Source organism: Sturnira hondurensis, unplaced genomic scaffold (genome assembly GCF_014824575.4).
Source record: "Sturnira hondurensis isolate 20B ecotype Veracruz unplaced genomic scaffold, ASM1482457v3 Scaffold0004136, whole genome shotgun sequence".
NCBI lineage: Eukaryota > Metazoa > Chordata > Mammalia > Chiroptera > Phyllostomidae > Sturnira > Sturnira hondurensis.
The window spans coordinates 9914465-9937963 of NW_028076767.1; the positions used below are offsets into that span (position 1 = coordinate 9914465).

The following is a 23499-nucleotide window of genomic DNA, read 5'->3' on the forward strand; positions in this document are numbered from 1 at the left end:
GTGTTTATGACTTTTTCTTTATCTATTTTGTTTGTTTGTTCACTTGTTTTCAGTTTTAAATCCCACAGATGAGTGAAATCATATGGTCCTTGTCTTTTTCCTTTCTGACTTATTTCACTTAGCATGATATTTTCAAGATCCATCCATCTCGTTGCAAATGGCAGTATTTCATCTTTTCTTATGGCTGAGTAGTATCTCATTGTATATATGTACCATGGCTTCTTTATCCAGTCATGTTTCCATGTCTTGGCTACTGTGAATAATGCTGCAAAGAATATAGTGGTGCATGTACATTAATGAATAAATGTCAGGTTTTTCTCGTACTCAGAAGAGGGATTCCTTGGTCATATGATAACTCTATTCTTAATTTTTTTGAGGAACTTCCATACTGTTTCTATAGTAACTGTACCAGTTTACATTCCTAAAAGCAGTGAATGAGGGTTCCTTTTTCTCCACAACCTCTCCCATACTTGTTATTACTTGTCTTATTGATGATACTCATTCTAACGGTGTGAGGTGGTATCTCATTGTAGTTTTGATTTGTACTTCCCTAATAGCTAGTGAAGTGATCACCTTTTCATATATATATATACACATATGTATACACACACACACATATACACACATATATATATGTGGGCCATTTCTATGTCTTCTAAGAAGTCTCTGTTTAGGTCCTCTGCTCATTTTTTAATTGGATTGTTTCCTTGTTTGGTGTTGAGTTGTATGATTTCTTTATATATTTTAGATATTAACACCTTATCAGAGCTGTTATTTGCAATTACTTTCTCTCATTTGGTTGGTTGCTTTTTTGTTATGTTGGTGGTATTTTTTGCTTTGTTTATTAGTTGGTATAGTCCCATTCATATTTTTGCCTTTGCTTTCCTTGTCTTTGGGGTCAAATTCATAAAAATCCCCTCTAAGACCAAGGTCTATAACTTTAGTACCTATTTTTCTTCTATGTTATTTATTGTTTTAGGTCTTAGATCCATTTTGAGTTGATTTTTGTATATGGGTTCAAACAGAACCACAAGGACCATGAATAGCCAAAGCAGCCCTGAGAAAAAAAGAATGAAACTGAAGGTATCACACTCCCTGATTTCAAATTACACTACTAAGTGACAATAATCAGAACAGTGTAGTATTGGCAGAAAAACAGACACACAGACCAAGGGAACAGAATTGAAAGCCCAGAAGTAAACCTACATATATATGGGCCAAGAATTTTCTACAAAGGAGCCAAAAATATACAATGGAGAAAAGAAAACTTCTTCAATAAATGGTACTGGGAAAATTAGAAAACCACATGCAAAATTGTATTAATTGTGTTTCAAATTATAATATCATATACTTGCATATTAATTTTTATGAAAAACAAATTTTTGTGATAAAACCTAGGAATATTATATTTTTTGAGAAGGGATTAAATAGCAAAGTACTAAATACAAAAATACCTCATTCTTAAATCACTGTTCATTTTTATCTCTTACAGAAAATTACGTTTAGTTGATGTAGAAGAATTTCACAATTGCCAGGAGGCATTAGAGATGTCAAATTTTCAGACCATTATCATGAGACACCTGGAGACTGCCAAAGAGACTCTACTTAAAATGTAAAGTTCTGACATTTCTTGTAGGAAAACAAATTTAAAAATATGATTGCTTGGGTACTGAATTCTAACTGCTTTTAGAAAATTCTGCTTTAACAAGTTTGTAATCATCTCTGTATAAGAGTTAAATGTGATATCATTAACTTCTTTGGTCTATTTAAATGTTCTTCATAGCATAGATTGTACAGAAACCAAAGTGATTCTGTTTAATGGTTACTTTTTTCTTAATATCTGGTTTCTACCCCAGCTCTGAGAGTGGGGTTGGCTACCATGGAGGAATGACATCAACTAGTTACTTGAAGATGTTTATTTGCCATCTACTGTTAGGCATGCAAGTAGCTGGCACACCTTTTTCATTTTGCTCTTAGCTGAAAGATGCAGAAGAGTTCAAAAAATGATTAGGTGGGGAAAATATACTCATGTCTTTAGAGGAGTTACAATCTCCTTGGAGGTTAGACTTAACAAGTGATAATTTAACATCTTATTGGATTGACTCTTCAAAATGGAATAGCCACATATGACAATTACTGATATGGCTGCCAGACAATATGTCATGAAATAATACAGAAAAACTGTCTCTATCATGTGTAATGAAGTTATTATAAATGGGACATTAAAACTAGATTTAAATGAAAGATAACAAGACGTGAAACTCCAACTTAGTTTCATACTTTTCAAAAGTTACTTAAAAATTTATGTTGATGGTTTAAGATGGAATCTTTTCTTTGTCTTTATTTCTTCTTCAATAGGTCAGGTTCAAATTTGGCATTACTTGAAAGTACCTTAGACTTTTATCTAATATTAGTATTAAGTTAGCATAAACAAAGAAAGAAGAGGTGCAGAATGGGAATGAATAATTAATTTCAGAGAAGAAAATGGCCTCTTAAGGACAGAATAAGAATAAATTATCTTATACTATAACTTCAGGGTTATACCCCAGAAATACATTACCACTGTAAATTTTACTAAATTGTGTGGCAAAATACAGGGTGAGGGGCAAACCCTACTTGGATAATTTGCCAAAAGATGTAGATTGGGGACTGCTGGTCAAGATGGCGGTGCAGGCAGACATAGCTTGCCACTTCTTACAACCACATCAAAATTGCTACTAAAATATAGAACAACCATCACTCAGAACCATCAGAAATCAAGTAGAATGGAAGTCTGACAACTAAAAAGTCAAGTTCAATACACATCTGACAATTCTGGAGTTAAAGAAACTACATCTATGCAGACTGGCAGGAGGGTCACAGATGTGGAATGGGCTAGTGCCACGCTCATGTGTGGTGAATAAAAATTTGGGAGGGATATTCTGAGAGTAGGGAGCCCCAGCCCTATACCAACTTCCACCCTAGCCTAGGGTTCCAGTGCCAGGAAGGCAAGTCCCCAGAACCTCTGGCTGCAAAACCCAGCAGGGACTGGGTCAGTGGAAGAAAATTCTGGAGCCCCAAGCAGTTTCCCTCAGAAAACCCAGACACAGACTCATCTACTCAGACTCACTCCCTCTGAGCTTCAGCACTGGGGTAGCAGCTTGAAAGGCACTAGTAGCATACAAGGAGAAACTGAAGTGTCTGACATCAAGATGAGCAGAGGCCATTATTCCTTTTCTAAACCCTACCCCCACAGAGTCAGTAAGCTGGTGCCATATCTGAGACTGAGTAACCTGGCTAACACTGCTTGACCCACCTTGGAGATCCCCAGAGACTCTGCCCCACCCAACTTAAGGACCACCTGAGCTGATTTTCTATATGAATGGCTAGTCTTGGCTCATGCTTCACAACGTCCTAAATCTTATTGAACAAGCAACAGCTGGCTCCAGTGAGTCTCAGGCCTGGCACTAGCACCAGCCAGCTTAGATTCACAGCTTGGCTTCACCTAGGAATCTCCATGCCCAGTGCAAGTAGCAGCCATCTTAGATTGCTTTACAGCTCAGGCAGGGTGCCCTGGGCAAAACACAGGTGGGAGCTAAACTTGGCCTACATCACCCAGGAAACCCGAGGGCCAGTGCACCCAGTGGATAGCTACAGACCATGTCAGAGTACCACTTCCCCCTGTGCCTGCACAGCTGATCCTTCACAGAGCGCATAGGTTGAGGGTCAGTGGTCACAGCCAGCCCTTGCAGCTGACTGGCCTGGGTAAATCCCTCACATTGATCTGCCAGCAGCAGCTAAGGCTCAACTACAAAAGTAGGGTTTACTCCGCCCACACAAAGGGCACACCTGGAGTACCCACCTTGGGTGGTAGGGGTGGCTATGCCACTGTACTGTACAGAGTATCTACTACATTAGGCCATACTACTAAGACACAGAGCCAAAGCAGCTCAACCTAATACATAGAAACAAACACAGGGAGGCTGCCAAAACAAGGAGACAAACATGGCCCAAATGAAAAACAGGCAAAAACTTCAGAAAAAGAGCTGAATGAAAAGGAGATAAGCGGTCTATCAGATGCAGAGTTCGAAACACTGATTATAAGGATGTTCTAGGAACTTAGTGAGGACCTCAACAGCATAAAACAGATCCAGTCAGAAAAGAAGGACACGCTAATTGAAATAAAGAACAATTCATAGGGAAACAACAGTAGAGTGGATAAAGCCAAGAATCAATTCAATGATTTGGAACAACTAATCAGTACAACAAGAAGAAAGAAGAATGTGAAAAAAATGAGCATAGTATAAGCAGCCTCTGGGACAACTTAAAGTATTTGAACATTAACATCATAGGGGTTCCAGAAGGAGAAAAGAAAGAGCAAGAAATTGGAAATCTATTTGAAAAAATAATGAAAGAAAACTTTCCTAATTTGGTGATGGAAATAGACATGAAAGTCCAGGATGCACAGACAGTCCCAAAGAAAATGGATGCAAAGAGGCCCATTCCAAGACACATCAAAATTCAAATGCTGACAGTTAAAGAGAGAATCTTAAAAGAATCCAGAGAAAAGTAGTTAGTTACCTACAGGGGAGTTCCCGTAAGGCTGTCAGCTGATTTCTGAAAGGAAACTTTGCAGGCTAGAAGGGATTGGCAAGAAATATTCAAAGTCATGAAAAGCAGAGACCTACAGCTAAGATTGCTCTACCCAGCAAAGCTATCATTTAGAATCCAAGGGCACATAAAGAGCTTCTCACTCAGACAAGGAAAAACTCAAGGAGTTCGTCATCACCAAACCATTAGTATACAAAACATTAAAGGGACTTATTTAAGACATAGAAGATCAAAACTATGAACAAAAAATGTCAAAAATTATATTTCTATCAACAATTGAATCCGAAAGGCTAAGCAAGCAAAAAGAACAGAGACAGAATCATGGATGTGGAGAATGTTTTGATAGTTGCCAAATGAGAGGGGGCTGGGGAAGAATGGGTGAAGAGGTGAGGGGATTAAGAAGTACAAATAGGTAACTACAGAATAGCCATGGGGGTGTAAAGTGCACTGTAGGAAATGGAGTAGCCAAAGAACTTGTATCTGTGACCCACGGACATGAGCAATGGTGTGGGATTATCTGAGGGAGGGAAGGGTGCTGAGTGGAGAGGGGCAAAGAGTGAAAAATCAGGACAGTTGTAATAGCATAATCAATAAAATATGATTAAAAATAAAAGAAAAGAAAGATGTAGTTTAATTAGCTGTATCTGTTGATGCTTCTTAATGATTCTAATGGAAGAACCCTCTACAATATTTTAGTGAACCAGATGGGTTTATCCTGGTTTAAGGCAGAACATAAGCTCACCACAATGGAGAAACAATTAGCAAATGATTAATTATGACATCTACCCCCAAAGCAGATGTTTTCTGTTAGTCCTCAGCTTCCGCTTCTACTCTGCAGTGGTGGTTTATCACCCCTGCCTTCTGGAAATCCGTTTTACTGTGTCCCTGTGCTGGTTTCTTTTCTTTGTTTCTATCTTTTATTGGCCCCACTGATTCCTGCTATATCACTAAGAGTAGGGGGCGCCCTACTCTTTCATATTCTCACTTATTCTCAACAAGTCAGCTATGTAGTTGTCCTTTATCAGTGTGAGGAACTTCTCTTTTTTCTTAATATTTTGTTGTTTTTATCATGATACAGTGTAGATTTTGCTACCTGCTTTTTCTGCATCTCTTGAGATGCTAATTGATTTTCTCCTTTATTCTATTTATATGGGGTATTATATTGATTAATGTATTGAACCAACCTTGTATTCCTAAGATATATCCTCCTTGGCCATGGAATATAATGCTTTTTATATGGTGTTGAATTCAGTTTGCTTGCCTTTTATTGAAGACTTTTTGTGTCTGCCTTCTTAAGAGGTATTGACCTGTAGTTTTTTTTCTTGTGACTTTTTTGGTTTCATTTTGGTATTATGATAATACTGTTCTCATAAATGAGTTAAGTGTTGCTTTTTGGAAGAATTTGTGAAGGACTGGTGTTAATTCTTCTTTAAATGTGTGGTAGAATTCAGTAGTGAAGCTATCTGTCCCTGGGTTCTGACTTTTTTTTAATTTTTAAAATTTATTAACTCAATCTATAGATCTAGTCATGTTTTCTATTTCTTCTTAAGTCATTTTGTAGTTGTATCTTTCTAGGAATTCACTATCTTATCTCATTTTCAGCATATAATTGTTCATTATAACCTCTACTAAACTTTTTATAAAAATTTTTGTAAGGTCAGTATTAATGTTTGCCTTTTTATTTCTAATTTTAACAGTTTGAGTCTTCCCTTTTTCTTGGTCAGTTTAGCTATGTTTGTAAATTTTGCTTATCTTTTCAAAACCAATTTTTGGTTTTGTTCATAGTCTTTATTGTTTTTCTATTCTCTATTTTGTTCGTGCTCAAATCTCACTGTTATAACTTAGTCAGTCTTTCAGGATTTCCCATTAAGAGGGATAAAAAAATAATGTACTTGATTTGTTGATTTGTATCTTGTTTTCAAGTCACTGTGAAAAAGATAGAATAGCAAAAAATGCCAACTGGGTTGAACCCAATAAGCTCTCTCTTGGTTTAATCAGTTGTTCCCACTTCAGCTTTATGCTAACAAATCCATTCTCTGAGGAACATTTGGGAGCCTAAAGAGGAGCATCTTGTAATATTCAACAAAGTTAGTTGTCATATTTATTCAAAACCTGCATCAATCGTAGTTCTAGAAGTTAGATTTACATTTTCCTCACAAAATCACATCATTTAGTCATTTTCTATTGACTATGATTGAAATGTCTTTTCCTGGGAGAAGTGAAATTTGCTAGCACTTACAGATCGGACAGTGGTGATGTCACTCAGTACCGTGAAGTGGTCTTCTTGGTGAAGACTGTTGGCTGTCCGGAAGTTATCGTTAGTGCTTCATGTAAAAGGAGAAATGCATTAAAAGTATTAACTTTTAAAAGTCTTTTGTTCTCTCAAGTTGGTTTCCAGAAGTACAGAATATTTACTACCAAGGTAATAAGAAGAAGCAGTTGCCCACTGGTGAGAGCAGTGCCAAATTGGAGTCTTTCTTCAACTGCGCTGCTACGCTTATGACTCTTCAGCTCCAGGAGCTCACTCTGGTCTCCATGCAAGATTTCACAGACTTGATCGTGCAGCCCTCAGTAAGTATGGCACAGTTACACCCATGTCACATCTACTAATTCATTTACTTTCAATTTTTTCAGGGAGCAGATGATAAAACACTTTTCCAGTGGGAAAACAGAAAGTACAGGGTCTGGCAAAAGTAGGTTTATAGTTGCTCATATGGAAAATAATACAATAATTAATAAATAATAATACAGGAGAAAACTCTGTTTCACGTACTCAAACTGTAAATCTACTTTTGTCCCACCCTATATATCTTTAGACCTATCATGCTTGTCTGTCAAAAAAAGTTTCTGTCAACTTGCATATTTAGGATATATGAGTAAAACCATATCGCTGAGGATTAGTGGCAATAAATGAAAATTCCCATAATTGGGAAATTGGGGTCATGATGGTTGGGGAAAAAGGAACTCTTTTCTTTCTAGAAGAAGGTCCTGTTACAGTGTGAGAAGGGCCTCGGATTTTTTTTTTTTTTTGGCCTGAGAATTTGAATGCTCTCCACTTGGGCTCTTTTATTTGGGGTGGGGGGGACACAATTCTAGAGCCCCACTGCTATGCACATCCTCCTTTTCCTGGAATCTGTAAGCCCAGTGGATACCAGATGCCAACGTGTCTAGCTGGGAATCACTCTTTCCCTTTTTAGTAGAGCTCTTCTTTGGCGTAACTTTAGGGCATTAGAGCAAGAATGAGTTCCCACGGATGCTAACTGAGACCAGCGCACTTCTCAGTCTATCACAAGTCATATGTACTGGATGCGGCAAAAGTAGTTTTGCAGTTGTTTGTATGGAAAATAATTCAATAATCTTTTTTTCAGGATTCTGTTAGAGCTTTTGAACATCCAGGTTTCATCATGAGGCTGATTCTTGATAATGACACCATTAAGTTTGAACCTGAGTTCAATGACTATATAGACATCTTTCTAAATATTTATGATGTCATGATTAAAGCTGTCAGTTTTGTGCCAAGGGTTGAGACAAGATTGTATTCCAAGGTGGTAAGTAACAAGTATATTCTGATTGCTTGAATTTGCTTGATATTCACTTCAAATTTCTTCTGAAAGGTGTAGACTGCTGTCCTCTGCTTTGGAGAATTCCTATCGCCTAGTACCATTGACTTACCAGGAAGTTTTGTTCCAAAAGAATACTGTTTTCCCATTAGCTTCCCAGATAATATACTTAGTTTCGTAGTCCAGTCTTCCCCTGGAACCAACTGAAACGGTCTGAGGGGAAAGCATGAAGCAGTGGTCAGATTTGAAGCAGTCGGTGAGCGCGTGCTGGAACACGCATGCTGTGTTGTAGGCCTCCGCTCGGCTTTTCCAGCTCTGCAAAATGGTCCTCCAAATGGTTACCCTCCTCATCTACTTTCTTCCATAATAGTGTCTTTATACTCTGAAGTCAGAGATTCTACTTCCTTTCTCTCTTTGGCTGTGCTGAACTATGACATTTCAGTAGTAGTATTGCAGACTAGTGTGTGAAATGAGCATGTCAGAAAATTCTTTAACTTGCAAAGTGTTCAAGTTTATAAGTCCGACTTGTAGCTTTCTTTTTCCTTTTATAGGTTGAAAATAGTTTATGAAAATTTCATGAATACAAAAGAGTACAGGAGACTAGCGTGTATAGTTTTAAGTAGTGACATTAATTTTTGTGTACTTAAAATCTAACTTAAAAAGTAGAGTATTACTGATATTTTTAATCCCTCCCTGCCCCGCATTGCCCATCCCTGGTCACATTGCTCTCCTTCCAGCAAAAGAATCACTGTCTTGATTTTTGTAGTTATTATTTTGAATTTTTTAAGACAAACTTAGTACATGTTTATATATCTCTAAATAATTTCAGTTGTTTTTCCATGTTTTTATATAAAAGGTGTCATTTTATAAATAACAATGTCTTATTTTTTACTGAGCATTATGATTGTGTACTTATCTATGTTGAGAATATTATCATCTTTATGTAACTTCTACTTTTCTTAATTATTTTATTTTTATATTATAAAAATTCCATTAAATTCTCTTCTGAGTAGGCTTGCTCATTTCCGATTGTCCCTTGTACTTCATCATGTATTCATTACTCTTTTTACTTTTCTGTTTGCTGATACAGTTCCTGCTCCTGGTAGCTTTTATCCGTGGCTATTTTCATTTATCATTATGAGCTTATCCACATAAGAACTTTATGCAGGAAAGTCTTTGAGGCTTTGGATATTTTTCTTTATGTTGCCATAAATAGAAGTCTCTCACCTATTAGAAGTATCCCTTATTTGTCCCAAGTTGCAGGGAGTGGGCTCATGGGCATCTGAGACCTGAAAGTTGAGAGCTTCTTTGTGCCTGGGGGACTGCTCCCAGCCGCTAGCTGGCTGTAACCATGCCACAGAATGAGTATATTGAGCTACACCAGGATTTCTATGGATTACCATGAGAAAAAGAGAAAGAAAAAGGCCATGGAGAGGCTCATGAGTGTTCAAAGAAGGCAAAAAAGATCATTGGTCTGAAGGCTAAGCTCTACCATAAAAAGCACCATGATGAGCCAATACAAATGAAAAAGATTATTGAGATGCATGAGAAGAGAAACACCAGGCAAAAGAATGATGAAAACACTCCACAAGGGGCAGTATCTGCGTATCTACTGGACAGAGAAGGGCAATCTCGAGTTAAAGTACTTTCCACTATGGTTAAACACACACGAAAAGAGGAAACACAAAAATGGGAAGTCCCTGTGCCCAAAGTTCGTGCCCAGGGAGAAGCAGGTATTAAAAGTTACTGGAACAGGGATGACAAAGAAGAAAGCATGCAAAAGGATGGCTATCGAAGTCTGCTTCATTGGAGATGGCTTTACTGGAAAACCACCTAAATAGAAAGGGTATAGAGGGTGCTTTGAGTAAGATAACTGAACATGCTCTTCATGATCCTTGACAACTGCAGAACTGGAGTTCATATAGCTTTTTCTTTTCAAATCCTTGATGGAATTGAACGGGAATTAAAATACACCTTTTCCCATGGAAGGCCAATCTACAAGAAGCTAAGGCACTGTGAGTCCAACCAAGCACATCACCACCTCTTCTAATTTGATACACTTTTGAACACTCCAACTGTCTGGTACAAAATATCACTTCTCTTGACTCCTGGTAGGAACTGATTAGTAGCCATATGGAAAGAATACTTTCTAACTTAGTTCTGAAGTACTGGTATCCAGTTCTGTTTAGAAGATAAATCTATGGACTTTCAAAATGAGATAGGCTGTTAATAAATTTAAGAAACCTTCTATAATGAACATCAATGAGGTTCACATTGGCTCCAATAATTTTACATTGCATACAGTGCATAATAGAGATTGCTTTATTCTAAAGTTCCTTTTCAGCAAAGATGACACCAGCACCTACAGAGCCAAGGGATGAGATGGTGGTGGTGGTGGTGGTATTCACCAATGTTCTCATGAAGTTTCTGGTAGTTCTAAGCAAAACGATTTTCTGGAATGCCCACTAGAGAGCGTAGCAGACAAATGCATCCTGGATATCTGAGTGAATTGCTCAGTTCTTTTAAGGAATCCTTTGGTACCAATTTGAATGATGTAGACTATCCACTACTGACAGTGATTTTTGTTTCACTTAAAAATCCCTTCTGGATGACAGGTGGAGCATGAAACCTAAATGTAACTTGGTTCACGATGATAAACCATGTGTGCACATCTACTTGTCCTCTTATTTGAAAAAGAGGAGAAAAGCTGTTGAGATTTGTTTGCTTATTTAAAATTGTGCCTGACCCGTTTTTGCCCACCATTATTCTAATGGTGACAGCAGAATGCAAATTTTCAACTAGGGATTTTAGTCTGCTCTAGTTGCTCTTCACAGAATCACAGATCAGAGGTCCATGAAGGAGTAGCCCGTCTTTGCTTGCCCTAGGCACATTATTCCTCAATGTGAGAGCGTCCTGTGATCAAAGAGTACGATGTTGTGACATTCAGATGGCTGACTTTTTAAAATAGTGTCCATCCAATGCAAGCAGATCCCTGTAAAACTAGCACATGCCATTGCTCAAATAAAATGTGAATTGTGCTATTTTTATATTTTCTTATGTTGTGTATATTTTTAAGTGACTGTTCTTTCATCCATATGAAAAACTAAACACAACTAAGTAAGTAGCCTTAAGGAAAAACAAAAAAGTTACATGAAACCTGGATATTTAAAATACTGCTATGATTGGACTTACCTTTCTATAGAGGTTAGAAAATCAAAAAGAACTCGTGAATAAAAAATAATGTCAATATGGTAGGACTGGCATTTTTACAAAGATAAAGGTCACAGTTACCTTAATGTAAGGCATTTTAAATGACTAACATTGTCCTTGCCCCTTTCTGTAGGAAAGTTCCTCTAAACCAACAACCCTGAAACCGATCATTCTGAAGGAGATTGTTGAAGCTCACAAAGAGAAGGTTAAGGAAGTGATAATGCGAGAGAGCGTAGCACCAACTGAGCACCTCAGGCTCTATGACAAGTACGATTTTTTGATCACCAGAAAAGCTGAGCGAGATGTCGATGCTTTCCTTGCAGAAAACCATCATTATGAGAAAATAATACAAGAAATTCGCAAATACCAAAAACTTATAGAGGAAATACAGTACACATCTAGAAAGGTAATGACCCATTTTGTACGACTCTTCTCTGTACCTAATGATATTTCCCCAGGTCTATCAGGATGTGATTTTAGACCATAGAGTGAAAGATTTAGGATGTTACTATAACAAGGAAAAATATTTATTGAGCCTTTTTATTTGCCAAGCATTTTGGTAAGCCCAAGACACACGTAGGTAGGCAATACTATAACCCTAACTTTTTAAGTACATGAATTTGACTCCTCAGAAATTCCAAGAAGTAGTCCTGGCTGGGTTAGCTCAGTGGATTGAGCGCAAGCCTATGAACCAGATGATCGCGGTTCAATTCCTAGTCAGGGCACCTTCCTGGGTTGCAGGCCAGTTCCTGGCAGGGGACCCATGAGAAGCAACCATACGCTGATCTCTCTCTCCCTCTCTCCTTCCCTTCTCCTCTAAAGATAAATAAAATCTAAAAAAAAAAAATTCCAAGAAGTTAATTTGTTTTTTTAATATTTATAAAGCCTTTGGAAAATGTGGTAATTTCATTAAAATATCTTTACTTCTGTCTAGCAGGAGACTAGTAAATTAAAATTTTCTCCTTTTGTCCTTTCTAATATTTTATGAACTTTTTACCATGGACATGTGACTTTTTAAATTTGTTTATTTTATTTTCAATTTGCATACAGAAAATTCCTTTGCCTCGCATTCATAAAAACCCCAATATTGTCAGTGACAAATAAACCCTCCTTTACTCTTCCCTTCATTAAATATAAAAACAGCTTAAAAAACCATGTAATTTAGATTGGTTTAATCTTGAAATGTAATCCAATGAGACTAAAAACAGCATTTCAGGTCCTGTACCAAATAGTAAAATACTTGCAGGCCTTCAGGATCCTTTGACTGGTTTATATCAATAAGCAAAGCTGTTTTTGAAGTCGTAATCTCCAGTTACAATTTCCAGGTCCTGCTGGCTGGCTCTTTCAGGAGGAGGCGACGAAGCATCATCTTCTTTGTACTTTCACCGTCACCAGTAATTCTCTACAGTTCTTCCGTTACATGCCTGTATTCATTAGGCCTCTTTTCTGATCATGATATAATTTTTGTAGTTACTGTTTTTGGCATATCTAAGCTTTCCATCCAGCTGAAACTTGAATTCCAGAAACTCGCGTCCACACTTGCCCTGGTGCCCTACATGGTAGCACAGGGAGAAGTCCCTGGCCATGGCCGTTCTTGTTCCCAGGAGGCCCACTGAAGATGAATGTGTTACTTTTGTGTACAGAGTGAATATACCATTTAATTTCCATACTCTCTAGCAATAACTCAATTTTCTGAAGTTTTTGTGCTTATATTCATTGTTGTCCTGAAATAGCATTGGCTTCCAAGATAACAAGTGCTTCACGGAGACTTATTTAGAAGATAGTTGTAAAAACCAATGAGTCCTTAAAGAACCTGTCTATATCATATTTTAAAAACCCTCAATCTTGTTAGATCAGACATACAAAAATTAATATTATGAGAGAGGCAAAATTGTGGGAATCTTTTCTTTGTTTCATGTTTATTAAACGTCTAATATTTGTTACTTAACATTGTAGAATGTCCGTTTAGGAATGTTTGAAATGTGCTGTGAGGAATTAATCAGAGCTTTGGTGAAGCGAGCAGACGTTATTTGTGGAAAATTAATAGCTAGAATGTTCAGAGATCATCAAGAAGTAAATGCAAGGTATTTATGTGATATCGATTGTGTTTTTCTTTTTTGGGGGGGATGATATGAAATAGAATCAACTGTCCTTCTGCTAAAGAAATGGATTACAGCAGTGTCATAAATGGCCCAAAAGAAAAGATAATGCCAAACTTGTTTCTCTTTGGGTCTAAGTGTTATTTGGTGATTATTAATATATTTTTTCCACCAAAAATGTGCCTTCCCAATTGTTTGAATTAAGGTGGTATTAAAGTGTTTTTCATTTCATTTGCACACGTGAGGTGGACGTTACCTGTCTAAGTTCAGATTTTTAAACTTTTGTAATCCACACACAAAGTGGGTTTCAAAGTGGACTCATGCCGTAGTGGTCACAGGTCCTCAGAGACACTTGCATTTGGAGCTTCCCCTTGCTGTCATCGTATTGCTGTCATCGTTCTGCAGGTCCATGGTAACTTTTTGTCTTAACTAAAAACTTGTCTGTTGACAAACTTGGAGATATTTAGGAGAATTGACCTATGTTAAGCAAACTCACAGGATGCATAGCAGAACACCTGTTTATTTAAGACAGGAAGTATAACCAGTCTTCCCACAACTGATACTGGTGTTGCTCTGGTATCAGTTCCACAGGGGAAAAACAATCAAGAGTTTTTAATCATTAAAAAGAATATTTCTTTCAGGCTATGAAGAAGCCTGAGGGAAGTTTTATTTCCCTACCATGTGTTAGGAAAAACACTAGGTACTTGGGTTCTAAATACAAATATAACTGCTGAAGGAAGTTACAGTGTTGAAGGGGAAGTAGACGTACAAGCCGGTAAATCACTACAGTGCCCAGTGAGTACTGTACTGAGCCACAGGAGTAAGAACAGAGAAGGAAACAATTTTCTCTCAGGGTCTGGTTTGGGGGAGAGGGGAAAGTCAGGGAAGACTGGGAAGAGGATGTGGTGTGTGAATTCATTTTGAAGGAGGAGTAGGAGGCCACCAGGTGAACAATGTGGGTGGAATCATTCGGGGTAGAGAAGACACTGTGTAGAAGGGAGTAAGGCCTAAGAATGGCAGGGTGTATTCCAGGACCCAGGAGTGGTTTGTGTGCCTTTCACAGACACTGTGAGGGATTCGAGGTGAGAGGTAAGCCAGCAGGTGAAAGAGGACTTGGCTTTGGGTAGCTTATCTAGGAACCAGAATCATACATTCAGTTTAAAACACCTTTTCTTCTAAAAGTACCTGGAAATATAGTGAACATACCTTTTCTATGTAGCCTCATGCTGAGTGAAATATATATTTTAATCGCACAGATATTTTCACTGCTTCTTACCTGCCCTCTGAGCTCCAGCCGCTTCTGTTTTATCCTTTTTCTCTTCATTAAGCCTCTCGTCAGACTCACTGGATGTACAGAGGACAGAGCAGGACTATTATAGGAACCTTAGATATGATATATCCCAGCTCGCCTCTCCATGAACCCATTTATACCTGTCTCCCCACGTGCTCAGAGCCAGAGTCTGTTACACCGTTCAGAGTTCTCTCTACCTATGAGCTCAGCCCTAGTGCTTTTCATCCCTCTGGATCAGAATCCACCAACCATCTCTCTGTAGTGAATCTCGCCTTCACTGTGGCTCTACCTCTGAAATGTATGAACATGTTCAAAACCCTCTTCCAACCCCCTGCTTTAAACCAGCACCATCACTGTGCTATTCTACTGTCCTTCACAAGAAATTTCTGTATATTTTATCTGGATTCCTTAGAACCCACCACACTGTTCTTTAGCCTCACAGTAAGTTCATTACTTTTACTGACCACAACCCAAATCAGTGGCAAATAAGTGCATATTACCAGAATTTCCTGAGCACACAGGCCCAATTTTACTATTCCCTCCAAGTAAAGTTAATCACTCCTTTCCTTTATACCACTTTTTCTCACGCCATCACGACTAAATCTCCGCTGGGGCCCTTAACCCTCCAGGCTGGAAATGACCGTTCATGGTTCTGTCTTCCACTCAGATCATGAACTTCTTAAGGACCGTTGTTACCTTTTATCCATTTCTGTATCACTTAATACTATAGTTGAGCATATAGTAGGTATTGAGTGAACACAAATTTGCTTTAAATTCATTAGATGTTATATAGGTAAGATAATCTTACTTTATTTTTCGTGTAATGGGATGTTCAGTAATATACATTAACATATTTAGGGATGAAATTAATGATATGAGTGCCTTTGTCTATTGTTTCAGTTTATGTGATGAATTTGAAAAGATAGCTGAAAAAGCTCTCAGCACTCCTCCCAATACAGCAGAACTAATGGAAGTAAAGGTACTGTCTATAAAGTCTTTATCATTGTACATGTATAAGTTAATTTTTTCCTTTTTTCTGCAGCTATTATAATTATTGGTATGATAATACTGTTACACATCCCTCCAAAAGTTAAAACAAAGACTTGAAATAATTTTTTTTATATTTAGCTTTTGAGTCTGCAGTTTGGCAACTTAGGCTGGACACTTCCACATGGTTCTTCTGGTCTCCCTCGGGTCACTCGCTGAGCTGGGCCAGCTAGTTCTCAGCTGGGTTAACTAGTGTAACTATATTTAGCAGTTTATCTGTTCCTCTCGTCTCAAACTCCAGCAGGCTCACCCGGGCATGTTCATGAGACAGTAGAGGCTCCAAAACTATCTCAATTTTACAAATGCTTTTCAAGCTTCTCCTTGTGTCATATTAGCTAACACTCCCCTTGACCAAAGCAAGTCACATGGCCACATAGTCAGGGTGGGAGGACACTGCAGGGCACAGATACTGGGAGGGGTGAAGTGATGAAGCTGTTAATGCTATCATCTACTGGGAGATTGTTGAGAGCACTGTTAATAATTCCTACTGTGACTTTCTCTGTGACTTCCTACTGTGACAACCTGAGATAAGTGATCACCTTTCATTTTTTAATCAACAGATATTTAATCCTTCAGTAATATTTTTGTTTCCTATATGCTATCTTTTGTGATATATTAAAGATTTTGGTTGTACTTTGCTGAAATATGTTTTGAGCATAGGATTTATGGTACTGTATCATTTTTCACTCTACTTCTATGTTTGAAGTCTTATCTAATGGCAAATAAAATAATATAAAACAACTAGTTAATCACCATTTAATTTTTTTCCTTCTTTATTTTTATAACATTAAGCTTTTACAGGACCTTAAAAACAAACAAACAGGCCTTTCTAGCATCCCCAAGATGCAAAATAGAACTCTTTTGTTTTTAGATTTTAAAATATTTAAGCAAACCCAGCAAAACATGTAAAAATCATTAAAACCTTTGTATAGGCAGAAAATTGCAAAAGGAGTTCAAACGATAATGCACATTTTAAATTACTCACTTAAAGGTTTGTTAAAATTGTTAGAACTAACTCTTACATGTCAGCCTCTAAGAGAGTTCTATTTTTAAAAAAGCTTTTGTATAAGACTAAGGTTCTTAATGTGTGAATTTGTGTGTGTGTGAAATATACACTAGCCTCTATATATTGTCTTTTAGAAGATTTGTATATTGTATGTTTGTTGAAACACATCAAGTGACACTTTGATTGGGGGGTGATTATACATTATACAATTGGAAAGTTTCATAACTGTACATTTTTTTTGGAAAAATGAATATCGACTATAAAGAGTGTCATTTACTTACCTTCCTAGTCATCACTGGTAATACTTGGGAATTGGAGTTGTTTCTTAGGATTTCTATTGTTCATAGCAACCTTTAACAGAATTAGCAAGTGGGATTCATTAACTGGTATTGAAAAGATTTCTGTACCTTTAAAAAATTATTCTTGCAAAAGCAAAATAGCTTCTCAATTTATTCAATACAGAAATCAGTCATGGATTATCAGAAAAGGGGAATAAAAACACTGTTGTCTGATTACATAGGAAGCTGATTAGCCAAACCACAAAAATACTGTATTTTCAGACATTTGGTTACTTGTGGAACCACCATGGTTTGCTGCTTTTCTGTTTGGAATTGCAGCATAAAATCACTTAGTCTAATTTAGATGGCACATTAACGGAAGATTTCTAGGCAATGTTACTTGTTTTTTCTTTTTATTTGTAAAAATAAACATTTAGACAATATGGGATTGTACAAAATGAAATGTAAAAGTTCTTTTTTCCTAACTCCTTTCTTTAAGGTAATGATTCTTTATAGTTTAGTGTGAACTCTGTTCTTTCTGAACGTACATGGAATGTGACATATATATTAGAGAGAGAGAATGAGGAGAGAGAGCCGGAAAGATGGAGATGAGAGAGTAAAAAGAGCTTCAAAACATCAAAGAAGCAGAAGCACTGACCTCAGAGACAGTGAGGTGGGGTATAAGATAGGGCAGGGGAACACAGGTAGTTACAAGTAACGGCCAGTTTTCTCACTTTTCAGTGAAGTAGCACATTTTCTTCAGCATTTACATTATTAAGATATGCAGTTGCAATTTTGATTGGAATTTCATCGATTTTATAGACTAGAAGAAAATTTACGTCTTTACATTACATTTTAACATGTCTCTGTATTCAGCATTTGTTAAATGCCCTTTAATAAAGTATTACAGTTTTCCTCATCTAGATCTGGCACACGTTTTGTTAAATTTGCCCATGGTTATTTTTTAGGTTTATAGCTGAGGAGAGTGTTGCAGCACTGTTGCCTGTTGCAAGTTTGGGATTTTACTTTTGTTTTCGTGGTCGTGTGACTGATCATCTCCCCCAACTGGCCCGTAACCTCTCCGAGGTCCATGCAGCTCTGTTTGTTTTCCTGCTGAATTGCCAGCACCAGACATGGTGTCAGACACGTAATAGGTACCTGGAAATGCTATCCTGAAAGAGTGAATACCACTCAGATAGCACGTGCTTCGTGTTTCCCAGAAACCCACAGCGTTCCTCCCTGGCTTTCCAGAGCTTTTCGTGCGGTGTTTGGGCTGTTCTTTCTGCCCGTGCCTGCTGTCTTAGCAGAGGTGTTTGGGATCAATGAGGCTCAACTGTACTGCAGTCCCTATCTTTAGCCAGAAGTCTGGTTAGTACTTCTAAGTCTGTACATATTTGTGCAGTGTATTTCTTCAGGCTATTTTTGACATGAGCTGTTCGTTAAAATGCTATCTGTAATTTTTGTTTCCCCTCAGGCTTATATCCAGAAAGTGGAGACAACGGATATGGTTGAGCTGGGACAGAGGCTGGTGGATTCTAAAAACTGCCTCGCTTTCCTTATCGAATGCACCAACTTTTCTCCAGCAGATATTAGGCTGAATAATAATGTTTTCCAGTGGTATGGAAGAATGGAAGAAGTCTTTGATGAACATAAGAAGATCATTAAAGACAAAACAGAGCAATATCAAGAAGGTCTTAAGGTTGGCATCATAGATATTTTCAATTATTTCCCTTTTCTGGACATGTTTAAGTTTTCACTCCTTAGGTAGCATTATCCCTCCACTATTTTACAGGTCAGACATGTTAGCTTTCTTATACTATAAATCACAGTAGAAGATAGTGTACATGCTGGGTTGATGTGGTGCCGTCTCTTGATTTTTTTCAAGGGATAAAACATCCAAATTGCCACATATGACTATTCATAAAAATAGTATTCACCTTACATAGTTCATAGTGGGTGCTCTTTTGAGTTATTTTTTATCACTTTATGTCATAGCTTCATTGATGAAATGTGCCTTCTCATAATTGCTCAAACTCACCTAAGTACTGTGCCTAGAATCATTACTCTTAACATTTAATTTTCTCTCACCTTTTTTAAAGGCTTAAAATATATTTTAATAAGTCGATGCTGCATGACTGCTCCATTTTTTGTCCTATATGTAAGATGGTTCTCCCTGTCCACCTGGCCAGCCTCGGCTCCTCACTCTTCCCACTCCTTGCTCTTGACTTTTCAGCAGCCCTGGGCTACCTTTGTGTCCCTGCCCTCTCACACTCTCATCACGTGCCCGTTCTCCCCATTTGTTCAGGAACACACTGGTGCACCCACATGCTAATGCTTGTCTGTCTAGCAACCTCATTTGACTTTCTGGGCAGCCCTCTGAGCCAGACCTCAGTGCTGCTTCTCCTCTGCTCCCATGGCACTTTCAGCACACCCGCAATTATCTGATGATCTGATCGGTATGTTTTCATTTTCAGGTCTGTGGAGCTAATCGTCTAGTGGAGACGTCTCCACTAGACGATTAGCTCCTTGAAAGCAGGGCTGTTTAATTTTGTTCTTTTCTCCACTTATAGTGCACGGCCAGTACAGTGTGTGCCAGGAACACAGAGCACTCCACGGCTATGGTCTGAATAAGTGACTTAGGTCTTTGGTCTCCTTTGACAAATAGAAAGACAAGGGATCCCAAAGTGAAGAGGCCCCTTCCAAGTCAGCCAGCAGGGACATCCTTTGATAGCAAGCCTAGTATCTTTCTGCCACACTATAGCAAATACAGTTAATTGGCAGAATGTGTTCTTTGGAGAATGATTCACAGACTTGCACAAACAAACATACTTCATTGTAAACTGTAGTCTATATTTCTGTTTTACATTTAGTCCATTTCTGAATTTTTAAAAGCTTTTAGAAAATATCAGGAATAATAAATATTAAATGCTTAAGTTATACTATGACCTCAGAAAATGCTAGGTGGCTCAGAATGATCTACACTTGCTTGTAAAATATACTATTTTACAAAACATAAAACCAATGACGAAATTGGTCCTCTCGTTTTCATCCCCTTGCTGGTCCGGAGTGATGAATTTGCCAGGAAACTAAAGAAAAGAGGACAGAAATCAATCTAGACAATCTATAAAATATAAAATCTATTTTTGAATCACCTAGAGATGACTTTTACATATTTTATTAAGAGCTATCTTTTAGATGTATTTAATTTGGAATACCATACCAATAATAATTTTGTAATAAGCCTTTCTCTTTAAAACACACGTGTGCGCGCACGTACACACCCCTGGTTTCTATTGGAAAGCTATAATTTTTAGGCTTTTGTTTACCTTACACATTTCCTGGGAGGAGAGCCCAGAGGACAGAAAATAACCTTGGACTTCTTTGTTTTAGCCTGGCTTATTAAGGAGATATTTGAGTATCAGAATACAATTAACATTTTTTCCAGTTGTTTGTAAAAATGCCTCAAATATCACTATAGCCCTTAAAAAATTGGAGTTTTAACCCCATACTTGATGATTATGAGATTTTTCAAATGCTTATAAATCATTTGTTAGCATAAATTCTGTAGCACACTAAATAATGTGTCTAACACATTCTCAATCATTTTATCAGAACTTCTCCCACTGATAGCAAAAGATTGGATGTCTCTAATTTGTGAATCATAAGAATTTTAATCATTCGTTTTAAGTCCAAAATTCTGCATATTTTAGATCCCAGTTATCTTTGAGATTATCTTTTTTATATTTAGCCTATATCAGAGTATATTAATAATATTCTGATAGTCCTTACAAATATTTATTTTCATGTAAAAAATAAAATTTCTATATTGTTTTCTCCCCTGGTAGAAATTCTTTATTTTATTTTAATTTTTTTGGTTATATTTTTCCCATTACCATTTATCCCCCTTATCCCCTCTTCCACCTCCACCCCCTCCCAGCCCTCTCCCCTAAATCATGGCACCTTCTTCCCTGTCCCTGAGGCCTTTTTCTGTTTTGCTCATCCCTCCACCCTCTAACCACACCCCCCCAGGGCTGACAAATATTTAAATTTGCTCTTGATGCCTAGGGGTTTTAACTTTTAAATATGTAACAGCATATACTGCTTTTCTTATATCAGTTGCGGTGTGAGCGGTTTGTGGAAGAGCTAGAGAGTTACGCTAAGCAGTCAGAAGAGTTTTACTCACTTGGAGATCTTCAGGATGTACAGCGATACCTGAAAAAGGCTCAGATACTGAATGGGAAGTTGGACGTAGCAGCGGAAAAGGTATTGCTTAAAAATTCTTAGGAGGATAAATTAGTTCAAAAGAAAGAGTGTTGAATTTTCATTGCGTATTCGCCTTTAAGAAATAGATTCAAATAAAAGAAGTTTAACTAGATTTCATAAGAGAATCATATAAATGCACGGGTAGGTTTTACAGACAGGCTTCAAGGAGTGGCAGGGCTGTTTTCTGCTGGTGGGGTAACATTTCAGGGCGGTCATCTTTTATATGAAGGAGTGAAGTTTATCTCCATCTGCTTCTTGACTTTCACTTGTCATTTAAACATTTATGTCTTGTGATGGCACCTGGTGACTGCTTAGTTTTCTCCTCTTCATAGAAACCAGCTTAAATTTGGTGGCGGTGTTTTTAAATTTGGTCATTTGTCATCAAGCTACTTTGTTCCCAGTGTTGCCACTTCAGAAATCAGCTTTCTCATGAGAAGAAGCTGGAAGGGGGGAAAGCCATATTCTTGGCTGTGTAAGATTTTTTACATTTTTAATTGTGTTTTTTTAATAAAAAGGGAAAATATGAAAACAGATCATATTATGATGCTCTGTCTCTTCTCTTACATTGAAAAATTTTAGTATCTTATCAGATCATGTAATTAGCTTATAATATCACAAATATGTAAACTGATGTTGAGAAAAGAGAAATAAACGTGTAGATTTTTTTATAACCAATGCCAATACAATTTTAAGTAACCTGTGTAATTTATATATTGAGCTCATGTGTTTTGATTCTGTAGATTTCTCCTCCAAACCACCCACATCCTCACATATTTCACAACTAAACTAAGAAGAAATTAATGCCTTCTTTGCCTCTTCTTGTTGTATTTATTTTCAAGACCCAGTTCCAGTTGTATCTTCTCTACAGAGTACTTGTAACTGAATTATTTTGATGTGCTCTTTAGTCTCTGAGCAATAGCATTTTTTGTACACGCTATTCATTTTATATTGAACAGCTGCTGCTCTCACATATCTCTTCTATTGCTGATGTTATTATTGAATAATTGCTATTTAACTTTCAAGTACTTATATCCTATCTCCTTGGCTGGATTATTAACTGCTTGGAGTTTGTACTTTGTGATATAATGCTCTTTAAAATTTTTCCACAGTACCTAACACAATGCTGTGTATGTTGAACGTACCTAGGTTCTTGTTCATTAATAAATGAAGCTATATCCTCAGTACATCTGGATGGACAAAGGCTTCTTTATGTATGTAAATTTATTTTACTGTGTTAGGAACTTAACCAGGCATTGCTCTCTGGAAACTAGAAGAAATAGGATAAAGAGACTAGTGCCCAGTTTTTCTACATTAGGCCTAAGATAAGTTTAACCTCAGGGTTTAGTGTTTTGGGGATCACATTTGATATGAATATTTTTTAAAACTTAATTTTGGATATCATTCACTTTCAGAATAATAAATTTAATACCTATTCTACCAGATTGAGCAGTTTAATGCTGAAGAGGAGGCATTTGGTTGGCTACCATCAATATATCCTCAACGTAAAAAAATCCAAGATGGTTTGAACCCCTATCTTCGTCTCTATGAAACTGCTGTTGAATTTAGCAATAAATTTAGAGGATGGACAGAAGGACCGTATAACAAGGTGAATCCAGACCAAGTAGAAACAGACGTTGGAAATTACTGGAGGGGACTATACAAGCTGGAGAAAACCTTCCACGATTCTCCAAATGCGCTGGCAATGACAAAGAAAGTAAGAGCCAAGGTGGAAGATTTCAAGCAGCACATTCCTCTCATTCAAGTGATCTGTAATCCTGGTTTGCGCCCCAGGCACTGGGAAGCCATGTCCAAAATTGTTGGCTACCCCCTGCAGCCGGCAGATGACTCCACCGTCTCCCCCTTTCTCGACATGAATCTGGAGCAATATTTAGATAGATTCGAAATTATTAGTGAAGCAGCTAGCAAAGAATACTCTCTTGAAAAGGCCCTGGAGAAGATGATTAATGAGTGGGATACAATGGAATTTGTCATTGTCCCTTATAGAGAATCTGGGACATTTATTTTGTCATCAGTTGATGAAATTCAGATGCTGTTGGATGACCACATCATCAAGACACAAACGATGCGAGGCTCTCCTTTCATTAAGCCTTATGAAAAACAAATGAGGTAAAGTGCTACTCGTATGGCGGTGTTT

At 37.4% G+C, this 23499-nt stretch overlaps 1 protein-coding gene and 2 pseudogenes across 1 annotated transcript in view; 2 read left to right on the forward strand and 1 right to left on the reverse strand.

The window, feature by feature from the left end:
- DNAH7 (dynein axonemal heavy chain 7) overlaps nt 1-23499 on the forward strand; it is a 219634-nt gene that overhangs the window by 29800 nt on the left and 166335 nt on the right. Inside the window, exons 10-18 of the mRNA XM_037043723.1 lie at nt 1493-1612; nt 6978-7161; nt 7959-8138; nt 11494-11766; nt 13317-13444; nt 15651-15729; nt 18556-18780; nt 21198-21344; nt 22786-23471. Of these exons, the coding sequence (XP_036899618.1) occupies nt 1493-1612; nt 6978-7161; nt 7959-8138; nt 11494-11766; nt 13317-13444; nt 15651-15729; nt 18556-18780; nt 21198-21344; nt 22786-23471 (2022 nt within the window). The remainder of the gene's footprint in view (nt 1-1492; nt 1613-6977; nt 7162-7958; nt 8139-11493; nt 11767-13316; nt 13445-15650; nt 15730-18555; nt 18781-21197; nt 21345-22785; nt 23472-23499) is intronic.
- LOC118985289 (ribosome biogenesis protein NSA2 homolog) lies at nt 9502-9991 on the forward strand (annotated as a pseudogene).
- On the reverse strand, nt 12472-12946 carry LOC118985290 (protein mago nashi homolog; annotated as a pseudogene).